This window comes from Stigmatopora argus, chromosome 22 (genome assembly GCF_051989625.1).
Source record: "Stigmatopora argus isolate UIUO_Sarg chromosome 22, RoL_Sarg_1.0, whole genome shotgun sequence".
Lineage (NCBI taxonomy): Eukaryota > Metazoa > Chordata > Actinopteri > Syngnathiformes > Syngnathidae > Stigmatopora > Stigmatopora argus.
The window spans coordinates 5,532,189-5,550,669 of record NC_135408.1 but is presented as its reverse complement, the minus strand read 5'-3'; the positions used below and the strand labels follow the sequence as shown (position 1 = coordinate 5,550,669).

Sequence of the window (18,481 nt, the reverse complement as noted above, 5' to 3'; positions counted from 1 at the left end):
TGGCCCGGGAAAGTAAATCATGAGTGCCAACTTTCTGTTTTAGGATGAAATAAAAATGAAGAGTATAGATGTATATTCAATTTCATGATTTTCCCCCTTTTAAATCAATAATTGTAAATTTTTAATCCATTTTTTCTGTGTTTTTAGTTCAAAAATTATTTTGTAAAATCTAAAAATATATATAAAAAGCTAAAATAAACATTGTTTTAGATCTATAAAAAAACAGAATATTCAGGGCTTTTAATCCAGTTCTTTTAATCCATTTATAAAAAACAAAATCTAAATATTATATCTAAAATGGTCCAGCCCACGTCAAATCAAGTTGACGTTAAAGCGGCCCGCGAACCAACCCGAGTCTGACACCCTTGTAGTAGATGAAAAAAAAGCTTGAACCAAACGCAAAGTTTTTCTTGTCTGGTTGTTCCTGAGAGGAAACCGAGAAAAAAAGACCCCTCCATCTTTGGGGGAATATCAGATGTTCAACATTAGAAGTGAGAACTGGTCAGGTTTCATCTAGTAGCATTGTGCGGTACCCTTCGGCATGCGTGGCGTAGTGTTGCGATGACCGAATAAACCCACATTTCATCCAAAAATGATATTCTCGTTCTTCGTATGAAGAAGAAACACAAATACATTTAGAAATACCACAGGAATGCTGAAGCTAAGATTCAAACCCAGAACCCCAGGCAAGAGTGCTGACCATTTGCTTTTTCCTGTATACGTAGGTCAACATATATGTGGTATTTTCCTCAACGCAAACATCTTTATATAGAAAACCCCGTGAAAGGCACATTTTATTCAACTTGAATGGGTGTCATTAAAGCTTATTTTGGTTTTCTTTCGAAATAGACTCAGGCTTTTTTTTTTGCAGGACCGGCCTCGGTTTGCGGGCCTCCCCATAATGGAGGGTTGCTTTCAGGCTCTGGCAGTGGCCTCACAGCCCAGAAACCTGATGCCTCCGCCCAGACAGTCTGTTTGCTAACAGATTTATGGCGGCGCTAAAAGGGACAAAAGCCTGAAGATGGCGAGGAGCGACAGATGGGTGGAGGAGAGTAAACAGCACAAGAGTCTCAGACCGTGGCTGCTGGACAAAGAAGCATGTTGATAAGTGAGAGCGCAAAGAGAGAGTATGCTGGGAAATCAACCAAAAGATGGGTGCTGGTGGGGCTCTAGAAGAAGGCGAAAAAGACCCATCTGGGGTATTGATCTTAAGGCGTTAACTCCTTCGGCAGCAAATACGCATTTTCACGTCTTTAGGAATGTCTATGCTAGCCCAACTGTGAATTCCAAGTATGTAGACAGTTAATTACCCTTCCACTTAAACATGAACAATTTAGAGATATTGACCCTTACGGGACATCCGATTTTGAGTTTCCTACGTGGTTGGCGCCGTTTCTTCGCAACTGCATTCTGGCGGTTGAATTAACATCCAAAGCTGCAGCAAGTGGCCCGGAGCCACTGACCACAAACCATCTGGCTTTTACTCTAAATAAACAAGTTTAAACACTGGAGAAACCATCGTCCAAATCTGATATCTTTGTGCTGTTTTGCGGTTCATTGTTGCAACCGCCACTAAATTGTGGCATTGTAAGCAATATTTTTATTTAAAATTACCAGACGAGAGCCAATCTAGAGTTGCAATCTTGTCATGGGCACAAGAGTGTGCGGGTGTGGAGAAGGCGTAGTAGAAAGGAATGGTTTATATCGTGGGTGCCCATTACGTAGATGGCGATTGCCAAGGAACTATTGGTAGATCGCCAAGGTACTATTGGTAGATCGCATGACAATAACATTTGGATCCCTCCATTCTGTCGATTTCCTTAGCTACGCTAATTATGAATCGCTAGAGCTCCCATATACACATGTTGATAGAGTCTAATGCAAAGAATATCATTAATTAATAATAAATGCTGAGCTTTGTCAGTGGCCTGTAAAAAAGAGAAATGGTGGTACATCTATTTATTTAATTAATTATTTATTACCTATTTATTTATGTCTAAAATGTCTTTTGCTGTGTCTGTATTCTCACCCTGTTGCTACTGTGACAGTAAAATTTCCCAAATATGGGACGACTAAAGTTATCTAATCTAACCTAATCTAAATGTGATATGTTAGAAGTGCAATCATTGGATTGCAATGAGTTGCTTCTCATTTCAGCACAACCCCCATTGGTTAAAGTGTCTGCGGATGAAAAACCTGAACTTGTTTGCACACCCCTGAATTCTAACCCTAACAACAAAGTAGATCACGGGAGGTTGGCTCATTGAAAAGTAGATCTTGGAGCAAAACAGGGTGAGCGCCCCTGGTTTATACGGTCTATTATGATGATTATTACCTACTGTGGTTGTTCGTGTTATGCGAGTTGTGTGTACTGAGCGACTGGGTCCAATTTTTGTCCATTTAAAGTTAAGACCTACCCTTTTGGAGGCCAGATACTCCATCCCTCGGGCCACCTGGTAGGCACAAGACAGCAAGTCCTTGAAGGTGAGCTGCTCCTCAGGCACCTTGGTAACGTCGAAAGTGTAGTCCATGCCCGGTGGCCGACGCGCTCGCAGGTACTCTCGCAGACTGCCTTTAGAGGCGTACTCCACCAGGACATACAGAGGTCCTGGTTTTCCGGGTGAGGGAGCAAAAATAACGGGAAAACTGATCAACGACCAGTTTTTCAGGGCTTGGTCAAGTCGTCCTGGGTCTTAACTCACCGTCCTGTGTGCAGACTCCAAGCAAGTTGATGATGTTCTTGTGTTTGTCCATAACCTTCATCAGCTCCATCTCTGAGATGAGGTCTGCCAGATCTTTATCCGTGGCATCATCTTTGACGATAAAATATATATTTTCACATCTGCAGGGACTTCAACTAACTTCTTTAGAAGATATAACTTGAAGGGTTTGGTTTTACCTTTGAGCATTTTAACAGCCACGGTAGTTGCCTGGTTGGGAGCATCCTTGTTAATGCCGTAGGCCTCGGCTCTAACCACTTGGCCGAAGCAGCCTTCGCCCAGAGGTTTCCCAAGTGTCAAGCTATGAAAGACGACAGGGGTTGGTTAAAAATAAATGCCTTCAAGTGAAAATTGTACACAGGCATAATTTGGGGCGCCCATTTCTTCAAACATCGGTTTCTTTTTAGTCCCCTGCATGACCAGAAAGCTACAATTTAAAATTTTGTGAGTAAGCCCTGGGTACTTAACCCAAGCTGTGGAGAAATGACTGTTTTTGAAGCTCAAGACAGATTTTTTTTTTTACATGATACATTCAAGCGAAGTCTACAATGGTATCGGTATCTTACTTGTCTCTTGGGAACTCCCAATCGGGGTCGTAGGGTAATTCAAATTCCATCACTCCGGCCAGCATGGGAGAGCAGCTGGATGACAAGCGAGCCACCCTCATTAGAGACGCGCTGGACTTCCCCGATGAATTCGAGTCCACCGAGTACTGAAACGGGAAACAAAGGGTTCCGTGATCTCTTTCTCGTGAATTGCGCAGTTGAACTTTTGCGTATTACGCACCTGTCTGCGCAGCGGGAACTTTGAAAGCTTCTGCACCGGAAGGACGTCGAACGGCTCACGTCTTGGCTGGACTTGCATCCGACACAAGACCACAATGACGATGGCCATGGCCAGAGCCAGGAAGCCGCAGGCGTAGATGATGATGTCGGTGTACTTTGTCTCGATGGCGTCCGCGGCGTCTACGGCTTCTTCCTCTGCGGGACGGAATCCATTCATTAGTCGTTCAAACTTGGCACCAGATGTGGTCAAATCCCCCAAAGGAATAAGTTTTCCTTTACCTGACAGGACGGCGAGCCAGGCCGACTGGTAGGTATAACCGATTGAATTTCCAGCCAAACATGTGTACTCTCCTGCATCATCCATCGTGATTTTAGACAGATAGAGGACCTCCACCTCGGACGTGTTCAGACTGCCAGTCTACGTCAAATATCAGAGAAAAAAACGAAGTTACAACCCGTAAAAATAACAGTCCAGACAAAAAATAGAGAAAAATCACCAACCTTGAGGACCTGGACGTAGGGTGTCCCATCAGGACCGTATCGACTGCCGTTCCTCTCGATGTGTTTGAGCCACTGAATGTGTGGCTGTGCGTCGCTGTAGACTTTACATTGGAATTGGACGTCGCTGCCCACGACTGCCGTGGTGTTGGCCGGTAGACCTGCCTGGAGGATGGGTCTATGGGGGGAGCGCTCTAAATGGGCAAGAAATGAGCAAAGAAATGGCTCTGTTATCTCACGTTTTAGAGATGCAAGGAGACCAGGGGTCGCTAGGCTAAGAAAAGGGTATCAGAAAAACTGCAGAAGTTAAAACAATTCTTAGAAAACTATATTTCATACATATTTTCTCGCATATAAGCCACCTCGCATTTAAGCCGTACCCTTAAAATCGAATTTTACAATTTCTGATTCACAATTTTCACCTCCATGTTCATGGTTTTAATAGGGAGTACAAATGTGTTAATCTGAAGGAAAAATCTTAAGAAAAATCATCGCACATGGTATTTCTAAAATACTGTATCAATTGAAAGGATGGTCTGCTGGATTGCACATTCCTAAACGGTGTTGCCTGCACGTAGACAAATTAAAAAAGGAAGTCACGTGATCAGTACAATCAGGAAGTTTGTCCGTAGCGGTCTAGTTTCTCATCCGTAGTTAAGATGGCGGTGCCCTGAGTGAACAGGTACGTTTTTTCACGTTTTATGTTTTTCTTTCTTTCTTGAATTTCATTCATAGACGTCAAAATAAATTTTGTTTGGCGTTTTATCTGTTTATCTTTTCTCTATTTTGAAATAAATGACCGTACTGGCCGTATTGTCTTGCGTTATGACGTTTTGTCTGTCACCTTGCAGTTTCGTGCAAGTCAAATTTGTACGCATATAAGCCCTACCCTTGATTCAGTCATCTTTTTTTAGCGACAAATACGGCGTATATGCGAGAAAATACGGTAGTTGTCAATGCCACATTGGAGCCACAATAAGAAAGAAATGGCATTTTCAGATAAAATGGAGCTTCAATGGCATAGCTATTTGTCAGCTGGCCACCGGGGTTTCTTTGATCAGCGGTTAGTCTCGCTCTGTGATCTCGTTAACCGTCTCGTTAGTCCTTTCCCCCAGTCGGCCGGGGAAAGGAAATTGACCCCGCTGTGGATGGCGAGCCAACAAATGAACAAACAACCTCGCCGCCTTCCTCCATCTCAAGTCACAGGTCAGGTAGAAAACTGCTTTGGACGCCTGACCGTCCACATTCTGCCCGCCACAGCCGACGCCAGGCGCTCCGTCACCTTTCCCTCACCCGATTATCATCCCCCTCACACTGGAGGCTTTCATTTGCAGGCGCGATGCTTTTTCCATAAGAGCTAACTAATGACCGCTGCCGGGACTGCCATGAATACAGTCAGTCAGATGGCACGGCTTGAAATTCAAACTTTTAAGATCTAATTCATTTTATAGACTTACTGTTTACAACCTCAGCTCAGGGAAACATTACTTTTTTACATTTGAAAGCAGGCGAGCCAGGTCTGACGCCATAAAAAATGTTCTTCAGGACATTTCGATACAATAAATGCGAAAGGAAACTTCCCCCCCCTGACTGGAGTGACACAAGCTTTCTGAATCTTACCCAAGACATCAAGGACGTAGCTGTGAGAAATGGAGCCGTATTTATTCTCAACTACGCAGGTGTAATTTCCTCTGTCTGACGGCACGACGCTCTCCATCACCAGGCTCCAGTGTTGATGCCTCAGCTAGCAAAAAAAACAAAAAAAACACCACAATAAGACTTATTGATGGTCAATTGAATTGAGAGAGAAAAATGGTCTTACCTTAATGCCCCCGATACGGTGTTCGCTTCTAAACTCCCTTCCATTTTTCAGCCAACGAATACCGGGCATTGGACTGCCCATGGCCGGACAACGGAACTTCACCGTGTTGCCCGCCGGTACGGCGTACAACTTTTTCTCCATACGTTGGGTGTGGGTCCAGTAAGGACCTGTGAAGACCAGATTCCAGTTGAAGTTTCAGCATTTGGTTGGACTTTAAGAAGCTACAGTATGTTGCTATACGCCTCTAACTCACCTCTCGAAACGTAAACTTGATCATTTTCAATCTCTGATGGGTCATCCAAGCCGTTGTCTTCGTCATCATCCCCCGAGCCCAGTGAATCTATGAAATACAGCAAAACTCTATTTTGACACAATCAAATCACACATTATTTCCTGCCTAACAAGTTGGTCATTGGCCTGCAGGACAAAACTAAAAATGATTGAAAACATTTATAAGCAAGCTCTGAAAGTATTGGACAGAAAACCAAAAATGCACCACCACTGTCAGATATTTAAAAAAATAATAATTAAAAAAACGCCTGAACTGGGACAATGTTGCTAAATATGCAGATGCCACCTTAGCTTACAAAATCTTCCATCACATAGCTCCTCCTCCACTGCAAGATTTTGTACAGAAAAATTCCAACACATCAACAAGGGCTGGCTCTAGAGGTGACTGAGTAGTTCCCTTCAAAAAGAGTGCATTCAGGCAAAGCACCTCTGTCCTTGCCTCACATACCTGAAACTCAATTCCAATTCCAATTCCTGAACCTCTTTGCCAATCATCTTAAAGCCTGGCTGTTAGACGAAAAAAAATGCGATCACAACGCTGTCTAAAATTGTACTACATGTGTGTATGTGCGAGTATGTCATCATTTACTTTCAACCTGCACAAGAGACTAAAGATGGAAATTATCCCTCGGCTACAATCTTACATATTTATATATATGTTGATTAACATGAATATGTTCATTAATATGTGCTGTCCCTTATTAAATAAATCAAACTCAAAGTCGAATGCGAACTGATGCCTTGGCTTGATTTGTTACATTTGGAACAGTCCAACTTCCCTTTAGGGTGAAGCGCTTAGTAACTTCCTCTGCATCCTTACCTGTGACAGTGACTGTGAAGTTCCTCACGGGTCCTCTGGTTCCACGGAGAACGCATACATAAACTCCAGAATCCTCATAAGTAATGTCGGTGACCATCAGGACAGCGCCTCGGATCTGGATTCTTGGCGTGGGCACTAGCCGGGTTCCCGTTTTGTACCAGTTCACTGCCATGCCTGGCCGAGTAGTCATTTCGCAGCGCAGTTTCAGGACATTTCCTGGCTCTAATAGGAGGTTCTCTGTGAAATATCACAAAAGATGATGAGAAGATCACTCTCACAAAGCTTGAACAAAAACTACTTGTGGACAATGAGTCTGCAAATCAGACCAGTCAACGGGTTACCTCTTCATCGAATTTTTTAAAGGCAGTCGGCCACCCTTCCGTTGTATCGCACCCCTAAACAATGACATCGCCATGGAGACGAGGACGGACCGACTTGACCCACCCCCACTTATTGAGCTCCTTTATGTTGTCGTCCCTTTTGTGGATTACTGAGAGGTGGAGATCGACCAAGCGATGGCTGCAAAACCACTGTTACCCCAGTTCATGTTAAACAAACGCGTAGGAGAGAATGAAGCTAATGAACATGTCAAAGCGTGACATTAAACCGAGCACCGGCGCAAGGGGTTTGGTAAATGTTTACCAAGATCTAGAGGTCTCACTTTCCGACCTTCTTCTAAAATTTCTCACCACTTCTATTCAAAAGTATTGTCATGTTTGAAAAAAAGTCTTCATGATTGGCATTACCTTGTGGAATTGCTGCTTTGGCTGAATCCATTGTTTTGGAAATGATGGCCCCTGTGTGAGAAGGTTGAGGTGTTACAAATTCAGGCAGGTGATATCTGTCAGTTAGACGGGAATTTTTGGACAGTGTCTTACCTGGTAGAACTTTCAGCCACGCTGACTGCATAGCTTGCACGGTTTTGCCTCTGTGTTTGCTCTCAGCCATGCAGACGTACTCGCCGGCGTCCTCCAGGCTGATGTTGTACAGATGCAGAACGTTCACCTTGGACATATTGCTTTGCAGGGGCTGGAGACGAGGCGTATTTTAGCTAGGTGACTTTTGGGGTTATCTGTCTGTCAATCATCACTCACCGTGAGTGGTCTGAGACGCGGTGGTCCGCCCTGGCCTGGCTCACCAAGCCCCACTTTCAACCACTGCACCTTGGTGGATGCAGGGCGATGGACTTTACACATCAGCTTGGCCTGAGCGCTCACTGACGCCGTGATGTTCTCCGGGTACCCCGGCACAATTAGGGGCCTCGACAGCCGACGATCTAAAGGGTGAAAACAAACTGAATCAAAGATACCAATTGGCTCCCCTTATTAATGATTGCAATTCACCATATTAAGCGATAATAAACCATACAAACACAACGCGGAATATTTACTCCCATAGGGCGCACTTTAAAATCGAGAATCAGTCGGTGCGCTTTTTGTATGCACTAAATTCAAGATTCTAAGGCGGACGTGACTGATGCGCGTGCGGACATCATGCTTAAAGCATGATAATATTAGCAATCGACGATCCTGTTTTCCTCTGCTACCAGTGACCGAAACGATCCAGAATAGACTTGAAAAACGTACTTTAAAAAAATATTAAAAAATCCCATACAAATGTTGCGATCACAACGCTGTCTAAAATTGTACTACGTGTGTGCGAGTATGTCATCATTTACTTTTAACCTGCACAAGAGACTAAATATGCAAATTAGCCCTCGGCTACAATCTTACATATTTATATATATGTATGTGTTGATTAACATGAATATGAATATGTTCATTAATATGTGCTGTCCCTTAATAAATAAATCAAACTCAAAGTCGAATGCGAACTGATGCTTTCCCTTGCGTACACAATTTAAAATGATAAAAAACGTATAAAATACGGGGGAAAAAAACTTACAAGTTGACAGATATGATCAAAATCCCGTCTTGAACGATAAAACAAAACATTTGAAGCACAGTAACAGCTGTCCCTCGAAACAGCCGTCATCAAGAGAATGTCTTCCTACCTGAACAAGCTCGCTTAATGCTACCAGGAAGTGGCGATTGAGTGTCCAGATAACCCGGCTACTATCGTGTCACCATCGGCCACAGTGGCCTCCATTCATTGGGTCACTCGCTCCATTCATGCGCCGGCCCACTCGCATACGCGTTCCCCGGCCGAGGACCTCCATTACCGCTCAGTCACTCAGAACGAGCAATTTTCCAGGGCAATTTTCTGTTTGATTGCTTCCTGCGAGTGCTTAGTGAAAAGGCAATCTGTTCCCCTGTCAGAGTGAAGTGCTGTCCTTTTTTTTCCTTTTTTACTAACTGCCCTAAAGTACACACACTGCTAATGTACTGGGGAACAGAATACACAATTGCAACATTGAGCATCGATGGGAAAAAAAACAAACAAACTAACTAAAGGACCGTACGGAAACACAAATCGGTGTTGTTCGCAAAGTTCGGGAAGCGATCGGGTCGTCGCAGTCCGAGCACTCGCGCTAATGAACTTGCCGGGACGACCGTGCCCTGCCGTTGAACCTGCGGCGGGGTGTGAATTGTCACCCGGAGGCGAGGGGGCAAACAAAACAACTCACAAACGTAAACAAACCGCGAGACGGGTGGCGGGCTGCTCAATTGTAACTCGCTCAATTGTGCACGAATTCAAACGCCGGGTGTCAACTCGCCAAAGAGTCCAAATCGCCAAAGCGGCTGTCAAGTCAAGCTGTCAGAGTAACGAGCCTCTCGGTGGTCCCGCTCAATGGCCTGACCAGCAGATGCACTCCCGGGAATAAATAAAAATTGCCAGCCCAATGCTAAAGATTCTTTGGCACGGTCGCTAGTCCTTGATGTCGCTAGTCCCCCGCCGTTCAGACCACAAATAATCCCCTTTTTCTTTTGCTCTTTTGATTGGCTGCTAAAGAGGATGCCTTATAGTTAAACAAGGACCCCTGCCATGCTCAAACAATCCTCTTTTGGACCAACTTATGCCTCATTTTTTTATGCCTTTCATCTGTTATTCTCTCATTCGTTGTTGTCAGAGATCACACATAACAGAAGGCGCTTTAAAGATTTGGACTCTACTACTGACAATTCCTGTAATTTTTTCACTAGATAAATTTAACCCAACCAAATGTACCGTACTTTCTCGCATATAAGCCGCACTCTTAAAATGGCTGAATTTTACAATGTCCCTCGTATAAGACGCCCCCTGAGTCACAATTTTCACCTCCATATTCATGGTTTTAGGGAAGGGTCACTAGGCTAAGAAAAGAGTAACAGAAAAAAATGGAGAAGTCAAAAAAATCCTTAGAAAACCAAGCCACCTCCGCTTATAAGCCGTACCCTTAAAATCGTTAAATTTTACAATTTCTGATTCACAATTTTCACCTCCATATTCGTGGTTTTAATAGGGAGTACAAATGTTATTTTGAAGGGAAAATCTTAAGAAAACTCATCGCACGTTGTTTTTCGGAGATACTGTATGAATCGAAAGGATCGTCTGCTGGATTGCACATTCCGACAAATTCTAAAAGGAAGTCATGTGACCAGTACAACCAGGAAGTGTGTCCATAGCGATCTAGTTTTGGCATCCCTGGAAAAGATGAGCGAGCAATGGCAGGCACAAGAGAGTTTTTTTCACGTTTTATGGAAGATACGTTTTTCCTTGAATTTCATTCATAGATGTCAAAATAAATTTTGCTTAGCGTTTTATCTGTTTATCTTTTCTCAATTCTGAAATAAATTACCTTATCGGCCACACTGTCTTGCGTTATGGCGTTCCGTCTGTCACCTTGCAGTTTCGTGCATGTCAAGTCTAATTTATGCGCATATAAGCCGTTCTCTTGATTCGGTCCTCATTTTTTGAGTGACAAATATGCGAGAAAATACGGTATTACTTTTGCATTTACACTGCTTTTAAAAAGTTCTTCTACTCTTCTGTAGCTTTGAATCAATGTTTAAGGGCAATTTGGTTGCATTCTTTCTTGTGGTCTCTGCATACCAACATCTTAAAGAAGCTTGGAATGTCTTTAAATTGTTCGTCTATCTACGACCCATCTTCACTCGTTTGTCTGGCAAATATAGTCGGCGGGGCGTCTATGGAGCAGGCCTCGGCTAGCCTTGCCTCAGGTTAGAACTTCCACGCTCGATGCCCCCCAGCAAGCGTCAACAATGTCTTTCGACAAACCTTTCATTTCCAAGCGTGGAAAAACATTTAAGCGACGTATAAAAACCTCGCTCTTATTGCTTTTGGCACTTGTTTGAAAAGCATCAAACGGGAAAAATGGTCAAAGGAACGGCGCCCTATCCCTCCCTCCCTCCGCCCCCTTCCTCTTCTTCTTGGTCTTCTCCAGCTGGCATGCGACCCAGCAGATTTACACTTCCGAGCCTGGGGGCACACAGCAGATCAGGTAGCACTTTTTAAGGCAGCCCAAACACACTTTGCCCCCTTTGTGCTCTCCATCTAGCTGGAGGTGAAGCGACGTGGAATTTACAGTGGAACCGCCGAAATCACGTTGGAATTTAGCCAAATTTAAAGAGCAAAATAGTCACGTCAAAAAGCCCTTTCACGTCCCTCCGCTCTACTTGCTGTTTACCACGCTTGCGGTTTAGTTCAGATAACAGACTGCTATTAGCATATTTTCAATTGATGAATTCTCAAATTCTGGGTTGGGACACTTAATGATTGACTAGTGACCAATCCCAGGAGGCCAACTCATCTGGTAGCCTAATGAGGAGAATAAACACTGGACGGATTGACACATGAACTGAATTTCGACTCTTAGGAAAACCATTCCTGGTGGTAAAATTGGCGCAAATACCCAATCTGGAATGTGATATTGACGATTTAAATGAAGACGCAACAAAGAACCGTTTCCTGACCTTTCAGTCTTCCTGCCCCCTTGTGGGTTCTGGCCGGGATTCTGTCCAAGCAGCAGATCAGGACCAGGCACAGTGCGTAAACCCTCGCCATCCTTGAACTCCTTGAGACTTTTTCCAAATGATCTGGGAAGCCCGGAGTCAGCTAATCAAGCGCCCGCTCCTGGCATCGGCGACTCTGCCGGTCCCCAAACGTGGATCCTGCTGAAACGAGACAAAATAAGGGCGGTTAGGTGATTGCCCCTTTTTTTAACCAGGTGCCCTGCAAAAGCCTAAAACCAAAGAATGACTGGGGAAAAAACACTTGAAAATTGCCAGGAATCGAAATCTCAACACGGTCTCTCGCTTGCTTTCATAATGCTTTTTCACTCTGCTTTTATCGGACCAATGAAGGAGACACTCTACAATGTTTTCTTTAACATTAAGGTGAAAGAAAATAACTAATCCATGCTAGCAGACTTGTTAAAGCAATCATTTTCTGTCTTGGTGATGTCCCCACATAAGAGACTCTCTTTAATGCAAATTCCGTCTCCAGTTATCTGGTTTTATTATCACAAAAGACAACAACATTTAAATGCACCAGAGAGATAAAGCGGCACGTTCTGGCTCCCTCAAGCCAATTATCACGTCTGTACGAATATGTTTTATTTTGTAACAGGATTTTTTTACACTATATAAAATGAGCATTTTCATATACAGTGAAATTTGCTCTTGATTTCAATAATTAACTGACTTTAAAGTCAGTTGTAATTAGAGCATATTTGTGTGATACTGTGGGCGATTCCTACATTTTTTGGAGCATGGAATTTAAAAAACCTACAGACTTTGAAGTCACTTTCAGTTCAAGTGGTATGAATCTTAAAATAGTTCAAAACTTTATAGCAAAGTACACACAGTAGAACTGTTTAGGATTACAGGGTATAAAGTGTACTTCAATGCAGTTCCTTGGCAAAAACATGTCATTCAGCTTCCAATTTTTACTTTCCTTAATTATATATTTGCGACTATCATTCTCCATATATAACATTTTACAGTATGGCTTTCATGAAAATAAAATTGTGACATCAGAGATTGATAAGTGGAGACTAAGTACGGAACTTTTAAAAATGTCACACTACTTTTGAACCAAGCTGACTTGTGATGCATTGCAATTGACAGTATAATGTCCATCAAATCTATTTGATGCAATTATTTTTGGCAGCCCTCCCACTCAAAATGTATTGGACAGCTATCTATAGTCAGCTAGTTAACGAATGTACTTTTTTTTCGTGTTCTTTTAGTTGCATTTCATTCCAAATCTTTCAATCGATCCTGACCCATTTGAATTGGACGCCTATCGCCGTCAATGGCAGCCCACGAGCTAATTGCACTTCAACTTGCAAGTCGTGTAAACGTACCAAAAGTCCAAACTCCACGCGATTGGCCCACCAAGCGCTCATCCACCGGGTTCAATGTCTAACATTTGTTTGGCTGGATCTCGCAAACAAAGCTTTGAATATCTACTCCGAATAAACTTCAAAATACATTGGAAAAAAAGATACTTTTTTTTAACAGGGGACCGTGAACGCAACCAAGTTCCAAGCACACGCACCTCGTCTCCTTGTTTTTGTTTAGTTTTTTGTTGTTGTTTTTAATTTTTATCCCAGTGTTTCAACGCAGAAATCCTCCTTTTTGGCTCATGTAGTCCACTTGTCAGGAAAAAAAAAGTTGCTCAAGTGGACCCTCGTGTATCCGCGGGGGGGATAAATCCACCAGAACCAGCATCCAGCGTCGCCCCCCGCCCCCTCGAGTGGCGACAGCTGCCGGGGTCCCTGGTGCGAGGAGCGGGGAAAAGCTTTCAGAGTACATCCATGGAGGGGCTCTTCTCCTCTCCTCTCCTCTCCTCTGCCCCCGATGTCCGATCCACTCCTCTCCGGTCCTCTCCGGGTGAGCCCCCCGTGTCTCTCGCCTTATCCGGGAGTCCTTTGAGCCGCCCGGTGCGTCTTTTGACGCAGCGTCCAAATCTGTCACCCCCTTCCTCCGATGTGCGGCTTTATCCGGGGTAGGTTTTGCCGAACCTCCGCCAAGGAAGGAGTCCGTTCAAGACAAGCGGGGTCTTAAGAGGGAGTGTGTGTGCGTGTGTGCGTCAGTCGGGCTCCAACTGCACTGCCGCTAAACCGGCACGCAGTCACAACAACAATGGTGTGTGAATGTGTGTGCGTGAGTGGCTGGGGGAGGGTGTGTGTATGTGGGTGTGTGTGGGTGGGTGGGTAAGAGAAAGAGGGGAGGGTGCGCTTCTGTTACCCCCTGCCCTCCGATTGGGCTCCCCTCATCCTTCCAAACCCTGAAAATTAATATTAAAATCATCAGCTAAATAGTTTGCGCGGAATCTTGTTTTCTTTATAATTTGAAAAATTGGACCCAAAGTTTTGTGGTCGCGTGCCATAGCCGCCATAAAGAGTTATTAAAATGTTTATTTTTGACAAGTACATATTTATAGCGTCTTAATGACCCTTTATGCAAATGTTTGAGTGCAGGGGGGTGTATGGGGGTCCTTCTGGTAGATTTCGCATCCAATTAAGTGGCTTTATTGAGGGGATGCTTTGTGAATTTCCTACAATGTTTAATCCCATTAGTGTGTAATAGATTTATGTTTTGTTTATGAAGACATCAACAAATCACTCAATGCTATGTCATATTACAACAATAAGCACATTCTCTATACTTTAACACTCCATAGAAGTGTCAAAAACAAATGATGGGCTTTAATCATCTCATTAACATTGCCATTGATGATGATGGACGTTCAATCACGTTTTTTTTTTAAATCCTTCTGATGTGAATTTAAATAGGTTTATCACTAGTTCAAATGGATTGGACGTTTATCGCAGTCAATGGCGGCCAATGAATTCATGAATAGTCAAAATGTTTTTGTAATTAAAAACTCTTGCCTTTTTGTTCGTTGTGGCTGGTTACATTTAATGACACTAAGTCATAAAATTATCAGCTATAAATGCAATGTGAATACTATGCTTATTTTAAATGTATGAATAGAATACTGCTTCAATTAAACAGTTTTATAGCATTAGGTATTCAAAGTATCATTTTACTTTACTATTATGTTGCCTTGGCATTGTAAAAAAATATGGCAAAGTTAATACAAAAACATATACAATGATAAAACTACATTTGTAGCCCATATCTATTTTCATCCTTATTAGAGTGTCCACGATATCACAAAATGAAATAGTGGCATTTAGTACTGAAAATGGAAAAAAATGATAAATGCTTTAGTAACAACCAATCATTAAAACAATATTACACGAGACATAAAACCCCGTCCACACGCTGCTTGTCAACTTGGGTTTTTCCAAGACAAATAAACCAACATAATTCATCACTCTTTGCCTTTCTATGCACGATTTGCACTCACTCATGGCGGGCAATGAGGCGCTCTACAGCAGACACTATTTCAATGATACATTAGCACGCAAATTCACTGGCCGTCAAACTGCCTCGAAAAATATCCACAAATCTTTTTTTTTATCTCCTCCAATATAACTTAACTCTTTGTGCACCCTTCATCAAAGCCAACATATTTTAAAACGACCTCCCATTATACTCCACACGGTCTTTAACACACAATTGTTGCTACCCGCAATGCATCATGGGCGATGCAGTCTTCACGACATCAGCCGACGAGGCGAGGGTCATAAAATCACTATATTTTATGACCACGTATCCTCAGAACAATCATTTTTTGCATGACATCCCAAAGGTTAGCGTACATAAAGTTTTGTGACAAGTTTAGGAAAACAACGTTAAACGCAAACGTGCACAACGTGCACAAACGCCGCCGCCCCTCCCCCTCCCCCGATCAGCGCCAGTGGCCATTAAGCGCCGGCCTTATCTGCTTTATGACTTCCTTTATTTGTGTACTTTGACTTTCGCCGTAAAGCACGGTCTGACCCCGAGTGGTACCAAAGGCCGAAGCCCGAAATTTATGTCAACACTTGAGCGGCGAAACGCCGGCTCGTGGCGTCCTTCCCTTCGCCGAGTTATTAGGCGCCCCCGTGCAAAGTGGGAAACCCCCACGCTGCAACCCCCCAACTGGTTTTTAAGTGTGCAGTGACTCGCTTGGTTGGAGCAGGTATCGTGTAACTGCGGTTTGAATCCGGGTCAGGACCTTTGTAGCTTATGATCGCCCCCTCCTCGCCCCACGCACTACAATGCACATCCTGTTTATCGTCAAAATACAAGTGGAGGCGCAATGATAATCTCGCAACATTACGGCACACTCTGGAGTTGATTTACTTCAAGACTTTAACGATTGTGGTCAACCAAACCGTAAAATGTATTACAGATTCTTTAAGTTTTCTCATAGGAAATAAAAAAAATGATTATTTTCTGTACATAGGTCAGATCACGTGTTTCTTTTCATCCTTTTCTGTATTTAACGGGTTTGTCACCATCAGCCCTCCCAGTTCGAAACAATTGGACGGCTATCGTCGTCAATGGCAGCCGGCAAGTTAGCCTATCATTAGATAACACATTAACTACCAGATCAGTTAATGGACTATGTGTTGTGGTAGTGGGTGAAAAGGGGGAAATTAATATTTAAAACTCCTATTGACGGCAATAGACGTCCAATTTGTTTTAACTAGCAGAGTTTGGAAGCAAATTAATCCGGGTTTTGTTCCCTGAACAAATTGTGCACTTATTTGAATGCATGTCTTGCATCTGGAGAAGTAGTATTTTTAAATGGTTTATAAAAAGATATATTTTTTATAAATCATCACAATATGTGGACCACAAAGTATTATTCTGCAGGCCACAATTGGCTGCACATTTAGGACCACTATAAAATTAAAATATCTAAATATTCATTAATTCATTCATTTTCTGTACCACTTTGCACCAACCATATTTTTGAAATACATACATGCCTCCCATTTACCAAAACGGATGCGTTTCCATGCATGTCGAGACCCCCCAAAAGGGATTTCCGGACCGACCAACAAATCATGGGACATGATGACATCAGTTAAATGCAAATTATGTAGAAATGTAGCATGCTTTTAAAAGAAGATGCAAAATTGTTGGGGGAGAGGGGCTTTAAATGTGAAAGGGCCCTGATGTTGCCATCATAGCCCCCCGCCCCTGCTGTGACAGCGACTAATGAGCGACCAGCCACACCTCGTGCATTCCTTTTGACCTTTAGCCCACCTCACTTTCCCTCCCCACATAACCTCAACCAATCATTATCATTACCCCCAACGCCCTCCCTGCCAAATTTGTTATCAGTTGTCAGCCCCCCCGAGACACACACACACGTACACACACGTCATTAGCATAAGTATGCAAAGGATGCACTATCATTTCTATCTGGGAGCGGAAGCAGCCGATATCACTGATGTCATCAGATGAAAGCGCCCGAGAATTTGGATTCTATCTTGGCCCGCGGTGTTTGGGAGATGCAAAGATAACCCCAATACTACTACTTGATAAAAGGCTTTATATGGCATTTATTTAACTTATTGGGCCCTGAAAAGTGAGAATTCATAGCCAGTCAGTCCGTCCACTTTAGATGAATGGGAAGTCTATTGTTGCCAACAATTGAAATACTATAAAAAAAATGTTGTTTTTTATTCATTTTTACGAACATGTTTACCGTATTTTCTGGACTATAAGCCATGCTTTTTAAAAAATAGTTTGGCTAGGCCTGCGCCGACTACTCAAGTGCGACTTTTATGTTTCTGTTATATGTATTTTTTTCTCTCTGACCACCAACAGCCTGTTATGTTTTTATCCTATAATTATCTGAAAAATTTAAAACTTTGAAAAATGCTTATTTTGCCAGTTGTTCTCCATTTTATTATTGTTACTTTACCGCATGTTCTTGATCCCTGAAAAAAAATCCCTCCCAAATATGCAACTTGGATATTTTAAAAACATCAATAAAACATCAACAGCCTGTTATGTTTTTTTATGCTATAATTATCTGAAACATTTAAAACTTTAAAAAATGCCTATTTTGCCAATTGTTCTCCATTTTATTATTGTTACTTTACTGCATGTTATTGATCCTTGGAGAAAAAAAAATCCCTCCCAAATATGCGACTAATATCTTTTTAAAAATCAACAGAAGATAATACATAGAAAAGAATATATAACAAATATTTGGAAATGAGTGAGAAGAAGTAAACTTATATACTCCCACCTCTTCTTTTGGTAAGGCTAAATAACATCATCATTATGATGACCAAATAATGACCAAAAATAGTCATTGACCCAAAAAAAGACAGAATTTTTGGCCCAAATTTCAATTTGTAAGAAATTTCATTTGATATTTTCCTTCTGAAAGGTGCTGGTTTCAGATCTGACATCATCCCAAATAAGTAAATCGAAACAAAAGTTGAAACATTTTCCAAAATAGCGATTCTCGTTCTCAATCAAGCTCACACTTTTCGACCTCATTGTAGTCATGTGTTTGTGGTAATCATTACCTGCTACGTCCGCAACACAAAGGGACGTGTTTGAGGACATGTCTTTGTGATTCAGAGTGGGGGTGCATCACTGCTGCCAAAGTAGAAATCAGTCAAATGGGGGGGGGCTCGGTCACTCGGGGTTGCTTGAGGGTCCCCTCAGCAAGAGACACTGCTATTAAAACACACCATCTGATGTTTTGGTGACCT

General features: G+C 42.7%; 1 protein-coding gene across 3 annotated transcripts in view; it reads right to left on the bottom strand.

Moving 5' to 3' along the window:
* Positions 1 to 18,481, bottom strand: part of fgfr4 (fibroblast growth factor receptor 4) — a 31,093-nt gene that overhangs the window by 3,814 nt on the left and 8,798 nt on the right. The window contains exons 3-18 of one of the 3 annotated variants that reach the window (XM_077592217.1): positions 18,293 to 18,479; positions 11,811 to 12,011; positions 8,031 to 8,212; positions 7,815 to 7,965; positions 7,683 to 7,733; positions 6,937 to 7,173; positions 6,079 to 6,165; positions 5,826 to 5,992; positions 5,624 to 5,747; positions 4,007 to 4,197; positions 3,785 to 3,923; positions 3,507 to 3,700; positions 3,287 to 3,432; positions 2,900 to 3,021; positions 2,703 to 2,813; positions 2,418 to 2,608 (exon numbers count right to left, since the gene is read on the bottom strand). In XM_077592217.1, coding sequence (XP_077448343.1) covers positions 2,418 to 2,608; positions 2,703 to 2,813; positions 2,900 to 3,021; positions 3,287 to 3,432; positions 3,507 to 3,700; positions 3,785 to 3,923; positions 4,007 to 4,197; positions 5,624 to 5,747; positions 5,826 to 5,992; positions 6,079 to 6,165; positions 6,937 to 7,173; positions 7,683 to 7,733; positions 7,815 to 7,965; positions 8,031 to 8,212; positions 11,811 to 11,901 — 2,184 coding nt within the window. In that variant the 5' untranslated portion in view covers positions 11,902 to 12,011; positions 18,293 to 18,479. Of the gene's footprint in view, positions 1 to 2,417; positions 2,609 to 2,702; positions 2,814 to 2,899; positions 3,022 to 3,286; positions 3,433 to 3,506; positions 3,701 to 3,784; positions 3,924 to 4,006; positions 4,198 to 5,623; positions 5,748 to 5,825; positions 5,993 to 6,078; positions 6,166 to 6,936; positions 7,174 to 7,682; positions 7,734 to 7,814; positions 7,966 to 8,030; positions 8,213 to 11,810; positions 12,012 to 13,398; positions 13,990 to 18,292; positions 18,480 to 18,481 lie in introns of those variants that run through there. The other 2 variants (XM_077592219.1, XM_077592218.1) reach the window with 2 other exon arrangements.